Here is a 12,798-nt window from a genome sequence, read left to right as displayed (position 1 = left end):
TGTGAGCTTATCAGATCTCACAATCTAAGCAGGGTCCGACCTGGTCAATGTTTTTGGAGATCTCCAAAAAATCATTCAGATACACCAGAAAGTCGTGTTAGTAGGTGCTGCCCTTCTCTCCAAGGCAGTATTGATGCCCAATATGGGGCTCTTTTGCGTAGCACTGAGATCCTGGGTCCAGATCTGACCTTGTGTGAATTGTCATAGCTCAACTGAAGACTATGCAGCTCTAACACTGTCCACCCGCTGAGGATCCAGCCCTGAGTCTTTAAAAGATTTTCCACAACAGTAAGTGTGTGAACGCCGGTATCCTTACAAACTGTGCTGTGGCGAACAGTATTCTGTAGAGCCGAATCCCTCTGCTGATTTCAGCTGGAGAAATTCCTTTAACTTTCTCCTCAAACAACTATGCTGGCATGTGGCAAATACAGAATGGCTGCCACTCTCCACCCCAGAACTGGCTGCACGTCAGTGGCAGGGTGAGCAAAGACTCAGGTTGTTTGGGATCCCTTACGTTGAAAGGCATCCCATAAATCTGAGCTGATATGATTTAGTCCATCTTGAATGAGACAGAATTGCTGATAGAGAGAGTCCCACATGCTCACCCGACATGACGACTATAAGAAATGCAGGGTATCTATGTAACAAATATTATGTTTTATGGAACGTTCATGGTTACAGACAACAGGAAAGATGGTACTTGGAACAATTCATACATTATATAATAAAGTGCTTGGATCACTAATGATGTAACCAAGGTTATGGGAACAGTTAAAACTACTGAGAAAATTAAAACAAACCAAAATATGTAAAGAAAGAAACAAGACAGGGAACATCTTTGTTACCATTTATAAAAGGGAAACAGGCACTAATAAATCAGCTGATATAGAGGCCTAGGTGGATGACTCTTGACTGTAATGCCAAAGGCCCTGGCTTCAAAGCCCTCATGGCAGAAGTGAAAATTATCTATGGCCCATGTTGTGCAAGAGGTCAAACAGATGATTGTTTGAATGGCCCCCTCTGCCTTTAAAATCTCTCAAGTCATAGTTCAGTGCAAACAGGAGAAGCATAAAATAACCTAATTGTCAATGATAATGATGAGGGGGGAAATTGACCTTATATCCTAGGAATCTGCATTAAAAACTAAACAATGCACCTGCCTTAAAAGAGTTTTTACTTTACTTAGGGATAGACCATTACACTGTTTTTCTCTTTGCTCCCCAATATTCTGTGATCTCCTTGGCACTTCAGTAGATTAGGTTTGAGAGCAATGTTGCAGAAATGCAGGCAACAGCTATGTTAACAGCTCAGAGAAACTGAAGTTTGCAAAGCTTCCTTTCCTCGAGGGAGCTGCATTTTTCTAAGATTATATTATTACTTGGGCTGGCCACTCAGCAACTCGGCATCATTTCCCTTTTGGGTGGGAAAGTTCTCTCCTCATCCCTCTGACTCTAATTATGATTTCAGTCTGAAAGGATAAATGTAAACTCTGCATAAGCAAAGTACAACAAGAAAGCAGTGTCTCATGTAGCAGCAGCAGGATATTATGGCATGTATGGCCTGTGACACCTTAAAATATAGACATACATCTGTACACACACCTATTACGTCTACACAAAGAGAGGGAAGCCTGGCTGGCTATTACAGAACAATTTCCCACAAATATGCACTTGAAGTGTCAATACGTTCACTTAGACTGGGTCTGTGCCCCTCTTACATCTGCTCCCCATGAATATTCTTGCCAACGAGTTTACTAACATTCATGGAAATAGCGCATTTGAAGTGACAATTGCAAAATGTCCACAAAGAGAGAATTTTGAACATGTAATAAAAATAATACCTAGCTCCTATATAGCACTCTTCATCAGTAGATCTCAAAGCACCTAACCAAGGAGGTTAGTAATTGTGAGTATTCCCACAAGAAACTGTCAATCAGCCAATCAGGAAAGAGAAAACACACCATAGGACCTACAAGTCAAATCAAATGTAAATAACAGAGCCCCCATTTGGGATATCAAATGCTTACAACAACAAGCTGCTTGCACACAATCTGCGGGCTAAGAATTACTCTCATCTGGTGAGTAGTTCTGAAGAAAGACATTGGTTTGGAGAATCCTCAGGTAGCTGGTTAAGTTGCCTTTAAGGCTGCTTTGCTCCACCAAAGAGTAACAATTCAGCCTTAGCAGGTGGCAGGAACCAGTCCCGTGCCTTTTTACAGAAACTCAGTGTGGGCCATGGAGTGAGTGGATTAATGCAGTTTGAATTAACAAGGTGCTAGAGTATGAGTGTGTGTGTGTGTGTGTTACAATAGGTGGGGGGGGGGGAGGTTTGCAGGTAGAAAGATACCTTACTTCAAATGGGAGCAGGGGAAAAGACCTTGTGAGCTTCCAAAATGCCACCTTAACACACACACCCTCCCAAGAAAACACAGGAATTATTTTGGGGAAGTTCTATGGCCTGCATTACACAGGAGGTCAGACTAGGAGGCCACAATGGGCCCTTCTGGCCTGGGAATCTATATAACATCATTACACTCACTCTAAGAAAACAAAACAGAAATCCCTGAGTGTTTTAGAACTTTCTGCTGCCCACTCAGATTAAAATACAGCAAGCCTGGGCTTTTCAAAAGGACCTAGCACTGTGTGCTGAGAACAGAGTTAGGTCAGCGCTGTGCCTTTTTGAAAATCCCGGAGTGAGTGCTCATTTGGCAAGTTCCACTTTTATGTCAAAGTTGTGAAAAGGAAAAGTGGAGAAAGCTGAAATGCTCTGGGGCAGAAAGGATGGAGGCTGCTTTGCCATCCGACACTCTGGCTTATACACCCCCGCAAACGGTTTTATTTATCCTCATTTTTGAAATCTATATACTTAACTTGGCGAGAATGCTTGCAATTCTGGCAGCATGGCCTTTAAGCAGCGCTCTTGCTGGGATTTCAGAGAAGTTGGGGAACAGGAAAATCTGAAAGTTCTTAGAAGGAAAATAATAGAAAGCCCAGGAATAGCTTTTCCAGGGTACAGACACATTATTGCTGCACAGGTGGGGTTTTTTTGTTTGTTTGCCTTTATAAGAAAGCAGTCTGGGGTTCTTAAATTGTGCTTTTATTGTATTTCACTCACGTTTTTACTACACTGTGAAAGTGCCGCCCCGCAACCCCCAACTGTGAGCGTTTAATAAATAAAATTATTATTGTCAAGTGAAGTACTGTTAAAGCCTCAGTCCTTCAGCTTTTACATGCTCGTATGATCAATGGTCCTGAACACAATTTTCAGGTCTCTCACGCCATTACGACTTCAAGTTTTATTCACAGACTTTAAGGCCAAAAGGGACCTTTACAATCTGACCTCCTGCGTGACACAGGCTGAAGAGCCTACCACTTTGCCAGTAAAATCTGCCAACTAAACCTAGCCTTCCAAGGAAACAGCTAATGCTCACACACAATTGACTGGACATTTTGTTTATACTTTCCAATACATCATGATTCACAATGGGTCAGAACTAGGGGCCAGCAATAGAGCTGGGCAGGAAATGGTTTTTGCGATTTCATAAATTTTCCCATTCCGCTTTGGGACAACACCAAGACCTTTCAAAGTTTTTTTGCAAAAATGAAAGAGAGGGAGACCCACCCCAGAATAGCCAATAGCGTGATGCTTAGTGCACTTATCTGGGATGTGGGTCTCCAGAGACTTAAACCTGGGGCTATTGGCTATTCTTGGTAGAGTTTCTCGCTCTTGTTTTAAGCAGAAATCCATCCAGGCCTTGGGAAACCTTTTCCTGATTAATGTTTCATTGAAACCTGTATAGTCTCAACCAAAAAAACAACAACCCCAGTTCAGAAGATTCGGCGTTTTCTGGTGAAAAAACGGTCCGTCAGAAAACTCTTGACCTGCTCTATCTACCATTGTTTTCCAGTGGTGTAAAGAAATCTCTTTCCAAGAATGACTTGAAATATCACAGTTCTGAAGAAGCAGTCTGAAAATGTAAGACTTCTGCCCGACAGCAGCAAGCCAGAACCACAACCTCTGAACAAGTCCTTTTCAAGTTGTATGCTGAAACCACAGTCAAACAAAAGTAATTTCACACAGAGCGATTTTCTGCTGCACCTCAGGAAAAACAAGTCAGTTTCAAGATCAAACTTGCACTTGCTTCATTTATGGCAGGCGCACAAGCTCTGTAGCAAAGATTCCAATGAACACACCCCCAAAGGGAACCTTATTGAAGATTAGGGCTTAATACGGTACAGACTGTGCGATCACACACAAAGTGAACTCCCATCTTCTCACAGTACAATTTAATTTGACAAGATACTCAAGTAACTGCCCCACAATACACATCAGGGACAACAGTGGAAGTGTCGTCAAACTTGGATTTTAGGCCCAGTTTGGCCACAGAATTCCACAAATCACTTAATCCTTCTGTGCCTCACTTCCTCGCTGGTTAAGCAGGGATGGTATTATCAAGATCCATTAATGTTTGTGAGGTGTCCAGTTGTTACAACAAGGAGTGCAACAGACAAGGAAGGTAGAGGGTGGTACCAGCAAGTGCCAGGGTGCAAACTGCCTGAGATCTTAAGCAGCATTGGAGAGCAGGGGTTTGAGTTCTAGATTTAAACAACTGATCCAGGAGGCTGGGGGAAAGAAACAAACTGTTCCAGACACAGAGTATGTTGGGCAAAAACGCCATCGTCATCCTTATCCGATCAGTACTGTTAACTCTTTTGATACTTACGTAAATCACATTCACAGAGGAACTCATCCAGGGCATGGTACAATGGCAGGAGTACGTCACATGGGCATTTCTCCTAATCCAGCATCAATTAATGCGCTGTGAGAATAAACCTTCAGCACTGTTTTTCCAGCCACAAGAAAAATTGCAGCTCATTACATTACCTGGTTTAAACGTAAGCGGTGGTTACTGAGTGGCTGGGACGATCGTAGGAAGCCTGCTGGACTGCCAGGCGTGTGTGAGGCCTGTGATGGCTCTAACAGTTTGCAATGCAAGACTGAAACCATCAGAAATAGCTTCTGTAATAGCACCTATAATAAAGTATCTCATCTCACATTCATGCAATGCTTATTGCAATAACCCCGCATATGACAGATTCATTCCATATTAATGTAGGTGTCATACTCACAGTGAGTCTGGATTACAAACATTTGCATTTCATCATTCATTAATCTGCTATTAAAATAAATGGTTACTGATTCCAAACCCACTTAAGTCAATGGAAAGACTTCCATTAACTTCAGGGGACTTTCCATCAGAGCCTTAATGCCTGTAAGGATCTGGGAACAAGTAGCTCTCACTCCCCTTCTCTTTTGTTCCCCTGATGAAGCAAAACTAAATCCATATAATTTGTAGGAGAGATAGCTCAGTGGTTTGAGCATTGGCCTGTTAAGCCCAGGGTTATGAGCTCAATCCTCAAGGGGGCCATTTATGGATCTGGGGCAAAAATCTGTCTGGGGATTGGTCCTGCTTTGAGCAGGGGGCTGGACTAAATAACCTCCTGAGGTCCCTTCCAACCCTGATATTCTATGACTACAAATCTGCAGCATAAAAAATCATTTAAGTTACATTTCATGTAAGGATGAGTAGGGAAGGGGACAAGACAGCAGAGCATGTTAGTGCACAGGTCTTCCAGGTACAGTACAGAGACACAGTGCTTGATGCACCTTGAGCAGTCATTTACACCAGTGCAAGGTGGGTGCAATCAGAACAGCAGTGTTTTATGTCCACTTTGCACCGATGTAAATGATTAGATAAGGTGCAGGCAACAGAGAATCAGGCTCATGGACTGGAGGGAATCACGTGATCAATACTAACTGTTGAGTGGGAGGGAGATTTGAAGCCAGCTTGAGAACACAAGCCCCCTCCCCAACCCTCCTAAGCTTGCCGCCTCTCCCAGAATGCTTCAGAGATGGGAGAGGAAGGGAGTCAATATTACACAGTTACTTCTAATGCTCATAATGTGCAGCACTAAAGAAATGCAAGGCAGCAACTGGCATGGAAAAGGTGACGGAGGAAGGAAGGAAGGAAAGACAACACAGACATGGAAAGGAGGAATCTACTTATTTAGGCATTTGCACGGCTCCCATCATCACCAGGCTATCTGAGTGTCTCACATACCATGGCCACATAAGAGGGACAGCAGAGAAGACCAGGGGAAAAGACATAAGGGGAAAGATTTGCTTGACTGGGGACCCTTGTCTAGATAGGAAACTTGTAGAGGCCCAGTGCTAGCCTTTCTCATCATCATTTGTATTATGGTAGCACCAAGAGGCCACAGCCCAGATCAAAGACCTATTGTACAAAGAGCAAGTGGCAGTCCCTGCCCTAAAGATATTACAAATCAAAGTAGACAAGACAGACACACATGAAAAGGGAAGTAGTATTATCCCCATTTTACAGATGGGGAAGTGGAACAGAGAAATAAAATGACTTGCCAGTGGATATAAAGCAGTCTGTGGCACAGTCAGGAATTGAACCCCAACCTCCCAAGGTCCAGTTCAATGCCCTTCCCACAGACTAGCCACCTGTCCTGTTTCTCAGCACAACTACTTTTTCTGACATCAGACGGGTAGCCATGTTAGTCTGGATCTGTAAAAAGCAACAAAGAGTCCTGTGGCACCTTATAGACTAACAAATGTTAGTCTGACAAAGTGGGTATTCACCCATGAAAGCTTATAGTCCAATACATTTGTTAGGCTATAAGGTGCCACAGGACTCTGTTGCCTTTTAGTTTTTCTGACTACATCTGTGCCCACCTGGATTCAGTTTCTATGTTACACAACAAGCAAAAAGGATTTGTCCTAGTCCTAATTTATTCACATCACCAAATGATTGCATTGTTTTGGCACAAACAGCCTACTGAAGGGAATGGAGGTGAAGCTGAAAGTCAAGACTGAGGTGCCTTGGCCGAGGTGCGGAGAGCAGCTTAGATAGGGCCTGCCTCTGTTATGCATAGTTTGAACTATCTCCGCCAGCTGCACACTTTCACAGGCATTAATTTTTAAGATTAAGTTTCACTGCAGAGCTCCTCTCGGCTGATACCATCTACTTATCTAACTCTGCTGAGAAAGAACCTTTGCATTCTGACTTCAAAGAGAGTCAGACCACAAGCTGCCAAGATGCAATCTTCGTTTCCATGTAGCGACAGAGTGATGAGTTTACAAGAAATGCTTGTGGAAGGGTAGGCAGGATAGACAAAAGCTAATTAACTTTTCAAGTGTCTGTAGCTCAAACCCCAAATGATTCAGTAGGCCACATCAGACTACAGCTATAATACAGAATCATTATCTTGACTGACAGGCACAGAACCTTACCTAACATCTAGTGGATTGCAGTTGTCAGGACATAATGTAATTTATTATGTAGTTTACATGGTTTCCAGCAGCCACCCTGCTCTCAGCCTTCCTAATTCCTCCTAGGTTAAGATCGACATCATTCACAGCCTACTACAGCATGATAAATTCTATGGAGAATGGCTCTCCGTGAAATGCCTGAGCAGTCGCTCACAATAAGCCACATTTATTTTAGAGCTCTTGGGCAGACAGTTTTAGTTTTTCAAACCTTAATGATTGAAATGCATTCCTCTCTCAACTCAGGAGTCGGCAGAGTCATGAAAAGATGCTGGACTGCTATCTGAGCTTAAATTAAATATATTTTTTCTAGGAATTTACATGACCCTCATTTAAATCTGAGCATATGATGATCATTAATGGATGTTATCTCTGTCAGGTAGGGAAGTATTGTCCCTATTTTACAGATAGGGAACTGATGCACAGAATAGGTTACATGCCAAACCCAAGGAAACACAGAGACCTCTGTGGCTGAAAATGCAATAGAACTGAGAGGCCTCTTAAATCGAGGCCAGTGCCCTATCTGTTGGGCTAGCCTTCCTCCCTTGTTATGCAAGCATTATTGTACATAGTTCTTTATAGGGCTTTATTTGATCCACCCAGGTATAAACTTTCTTTTATATGTGTACATTTGACAAAAGACACCTTCTGGATATGTTAAGAAAATCAAAATATTTTTTCAAAGTAGTTTTAACCATATGTTCTGAAATTGCAGTGCTATAAATAAAGTACATCTCTAAATAGCATAATGTGACATTGGGGAGTTCTCTCCACAGCAGAAATTACTCGGTGAAATTCTATGGCCTGTGTGACCACGAGGTCAGTAATCATAGTGGTGGTCCCTTCTGGCTTTAAAACCACTGAAGCTATATTTATCACATGCTAGAGTTCTTTACACTATACACAGAAATCCAATGCCAACTTTTCAAACATATTAATCATCCTTAGAGTTGTGTTCAAGTTGGAAAATAGGGAAGACATGCTGTTTAAAATTATATCCACTTTCCCTATAAAAAATTTGGCCTGGGTGCCAGCCTGTGTAATCACCAATCTAGGCACTGACCATGGTCAGTGTAGATCTCTGTATAGTGTATATCTGACAGATGACTAATAAGAAGAGGATTTTACAATCTATTGTGACTAGCTTCCCATTCTTCAGAGCAGAAGTGAAAGAAAGAAAGAAAATTTAAAATTATTACAATTCTGAAAAATCCCTACATCTGGATCTGATAGGCCAGTAATCAATGTGAAGCAGGATATGGGGAAATCTGAATTAAGAAAACATCTGGGTGGTATACAGAAGAATTCTCACTGCACCTGCTGATTTCCTGCCCTGGAAGCATTGCGTAACACCTGGTAAAATATGCACCTTTGGAATGCAGCAACAACTAACTGCCATTCTAACAGTCAGCTACTGAATAAGGACCATCCTGGAGCTTATCCACTTCCTACTGAGGTTCTGCTAGCCTTGTCATTTTCATTTCCATGTTTTTTAAAAGTAGAGGTAGAATCTTTTAAAGTTGATTCAGTCAGTATAGTGGAAATTCACAATCTGATTGTATTCTTTGCACAAGCCTTCATCTGCTCAAACCCTCCTTTACTACACTAGTATACAGCTGTGCAATGTTCAAGTGATTTCAAGGGACCTAATAATTTATAATTACCAAAGCAAATGAATCTGTGCTTGTAATATTTCTTTAGAGTTCAGTTTGATATTTTGTTACAGGCTTCTGTAGTCTGTACTTAAAAGTATAAAGGCATCATACTCTGTTTAACTTAATCGTCTCTTAAACCCAGAGGTATTTTTTTTCATATTCTATTCTCCCCCAACAGGTAGTATTTAAACTTTTGAAACTCTAACCTACATCTGAGATTTTACATAGCAGCCAGGAATGTAAATTTTAATTCCATATGTATTAACTAACAGGAGCACAGTTATTTTCTTTTTTACATCAGCACTTGTTTTGCATTTTCATAAAATGTAAATGTTGCCACAAAAAAAACAGCCTGATGAGGATTGCAAATTAAAAGTAAAACCTGAAGAGGAGAAATAGTCCAAACTTTTCTCTCTCTCTCCTTTTGTATCACAGGTGATCCGCTACTAAGGTCACCAGAATGACATAAATGCTTGCACTGACCAGGGCCTTAACCTTTCCAGTGGTATAATTCCAGTATGTGGTAAGGGATTCACCCAATATTACCTTCATCATGTATATGTTATCCCACAGCCTTTGCAAATAGAGGCTAAACTCCTTAGCTTTCCAAGGGCACAATTCAAAGCTCTCTGAAGCCAATAAGAGTCTTTCCATCAACTTCAAGGGGCTTTGGGTCAGACTAAACCCAGCTGAAGGGTGACGGCTGTTGTGCAGCGCTGCCCACACACCCCTTGCTGGAGTGCCTACATTAACTTTCCTTGCCTTTGCAGCCCTTTGTGTTGGAGAAGCGCCCGATTTCCCCATTACTCAGAAACAGCTTCCCAATGCCTGTGCACCCAAATCCTCTAGGAATAGGGTGACCAGATGTCCCGATTTTATAGGGACAGTCCCGATTTTGGGATCTTTTTCTTATATAGGTTCCTATTACCACCCACCCCCTGTCCCGATTTTTCACATTTGCTGTCTGGTCACCCTAGCTAGGAAGCAGACTCAGGACAAGCCCCCAGCCTGCTCGCAGTGCTCCCATCGCAGCAGGGAGCCCCCACGCAGGCTCCCCCCAGCCAGTTACAATTACATAATTCCAGCGATCTACCCCAGCAGCTGGTTTGCCACTTCTTAGCACAATTCCTCTGCTGCTTTCTCTCTCTCCACCCTCTGGGATAACACAAACCAGAGCCCATTCCCCCTGGATAAGCTTCCACGCCGCACCCCAGCGAGCACTGCGAAGTGGCCGAGGAGGTGCATTGGCCCCCACACACATGCAACCTCCTTGCCAACATTTGAAAGCTGCAAATAGGGATTTTCGGGATGGGTGAGCGGGATAAAATAGGGACATGATTATTTAAAAAACCAAAACCAACTCCTCCTCCCTGGAAATGTATTGGCCTGGAGGAGATTTTTGCAGAGGGTGGGGAGTTGCAATGATTTTGCTCCCAAAATAGCCACACAATTGGCCCCGGGTCTCTGCAGCTGGCTTCGGTGCTGCCCAGCCCTGCCTGCCCTTGCTGGGACGCGGGATGATCTGATCAGCCCCCCCCCCCCCAAACCAACCCTCCCTACGGCAGCGAGCAAGGGCTGGGAAAAGGGGGAGCCCTCTCCAGGCAGGGCAGCGCCTTTGCTGGAGCCCGAAGGGTGCCAGGGCTCAGGGGCACACAGGGGCGAGCTGGGTGGGGGCCTGAGCGGCAGGGCACCCCCGCCCCCTCCCCAGAGCAGCAGCTCTTGTGCCTCACTCACCCGGGCTGCTGGTGTGTCCTCCCGCGGCCGGCTCCGAGGTGCTGCCGGACACTGGCGGCGCCCAGGGCACGGAGCTCTCCCTCTCCCAGGGAGGCAGCCGGGAAGCAGCCGCCGCCGCGGCCGCGGCCGCTGCAGCAGAGACGCCCCGGCTGGAAGAACCCTGCGGCCCCGCGGTGGCTCCGCTGAGCGGGGTCCGAGCAGGGGGGTCGCTGGAGGCGGCGAAGGGGCCCGATCCCGCAGAGGGCTGCAGCAGCAGCAGGAGGAGGCTAAGTTGGCGCAGCAGCAAAGTGCACGTTGCTCGCATGATGCCGCCGGGGGGCTTCGCATGCCCGGCGCAGAGGCCGGCTAGTAACATTAATACTGATTATTAATGAACCCGGGTTAGATTATGGGGCGGGGGGGAGGGAGGGAAGGAAGCAGGAAGATCAAGGGGAAGCAGCGGCAGCAGCAGCCCCTGCCTTAAAAGTTCCTCGGGTCCATGGGGCGGCTGAATGGGGGGATTTCATGGTCGAGCCCCCGAGGGTAACACTAGTAAGTGACTAACCGCCTCATGCTAATTACATGGAGCCTGAAAGTAAAAGGACAGGCACAGGCTCCTCCTAGAGGTTGACATCACCAGCCCAAGCCGCTTCCCCGGCTCCGCTGGTGCCCTGGCCAGCCCTCCTCCGCAGCCCCAGCCCGGGGAGAAGGGGCCGGGGGCTTTGCAGACCCGGGAGGGCGGGGACAGGGGCACCTCGGCTTTGCCCTACGGCCTGAGACATGAAACGTGCTACAGCGATGCCACGCGTGGGACTTCCCCTCCCGCAGTCAAACCAGGCTCCGGGCTGCACAGGAGAGGGACAGCGATGGGGTTTTGTGAAAGCATCTGACCCCACACGGTTTCTCTTCTGTTATTTACTTATCATGAGAATAACAATATGGTCTGTATGGGTGTCCCCCCCCCCCCCCACACACACACGTTGTTCCTGCCCCTGGACTCCCACCTTCTCCAGCTCGGTCTGAGATTGCAAACTGTTGCCAGAGGAGGTTCTCTTGAGCACATTGGCAGCACTCAAACAACAACAAGGTCCTGGTCTCTGCAGGGGTGATTTTATCCCTACACGCTGCTTGCACATAAATACAAATGCATATATAACTAAAACGTTTGTGTGCGAGTTATCATGGAGTAAAGGGTGTGGAACACGGTGTCAAACCCGTAGTCCATCAAGTCTGGTCTCTTGTCCCTTGGCAATGGCCAATACTGCTTCAGAAGCAGATGAATATCTGCCCAGTTCTACATCTGTCCAGTTGCACAATGGTAAACAAGAAGGAACAATTTTTCTCCTGCCCCTTATGATGTTCATCTGAGTCCATGAAGCATCAGATTTGGTTGCCGTCTTAGGACCCAACATTTAATTCCCATTGAAGCTGCTCAGGAGGTGCCTTTTGCAAGATCAGGCCCCTAGCATACATAATTGCACATTCTTTTATTGGCTGTAAAGTTAGCCGGCCCTGTTTTAAATTCCAGGAGAGCATTTGACTCTGCAGCCGCCTGCAGTAGTGAATTCCACAGGCTGGCTGCATGCTGTGTGAAGGATTTCCTTTTATTTTTTTTAATTTACCTACCATTAACTTCATTGAGTGACCCCTTGTTCTTGTAATGTGAGAGCCAATATAAAGGATCAGCAGATTCGTTTTTATTATACTATTTGTAACCCTAAATATCTCACTTACATCCCTCTAAGTTTTCTTTTTCCAAGTCTAAACAAATATAGCCTGGGTAGTTTCTCCTCATATGTAAATCCTGACAGACCTCTAACCTTCTTCTCTGCCTTTCTCTGGAGCTTTCCAATCTCAGATTTAACTTTCTCAAAGTGCAGCCACCAAAACTGAACACAAGGCTCCAAAGCAGGGTGCCCCATTGTTCAGTATATTGTCACTGGAGTAACACAACAAATCCACAACTACCTCGACATCCACAGCCACCACTGTGGCACACACTATGGCCGCTGCATCTCTCCTGCTCCTGAAGCACAGTCAAGCTAAAGTAGAACCAGGTTAGCTGTATAGGGCCTAC

The 12,798-nt window shown here is 45.0% G+C and overlaps 1 protein-coding gene across 2 annotated transcripts in view; it reads right to left on the bottom strand.

The window, feature by feature from the left end:
- Positions 1-11,144, bottom strand: part of HEG1 (heart development protein with EGF like domains 1) — an 86,109-nt gene extending 74,965 nt beyond the window's left edge. For both annotated transcript variants that reach the window (XM_039495720.1, XM_039495719.1), the window contains exon 1: positions 10,743-11,144. In XM_039495720.1, the coding sequence (XP_039351654.1) occupies positions 10,743-11,097 (355 nt within the window). In that variant the 5' untranslated portion in view covers positions 11,098-11,144. The remainder of the gene's footprint in view (positions 1-10,742) is intronic.
- Between the last annotated feature and the right edge of the window lie 1,654 nt (positions 11,145-12,798).

Source organism: Mauremys reevesii, linkage group 11 (genome assembly GCF_016161935.1).
Source record: "Mauremys reevesii isolate NIE-2019 linkage group 11, ASM1616193v1, whole genome shotgun sequence".
Classification (NCBI taxonomy): Eukaryota; Metazoa; Chordata; order Testudines; family Geoemydidae; genus Mauremys; species Mauremys reevesii.
The sequence above is the reverse complement of the archived record's forward strand: the minus strand, read 5'-3'. Positions and strand labels throughout refer to the sequence as shown.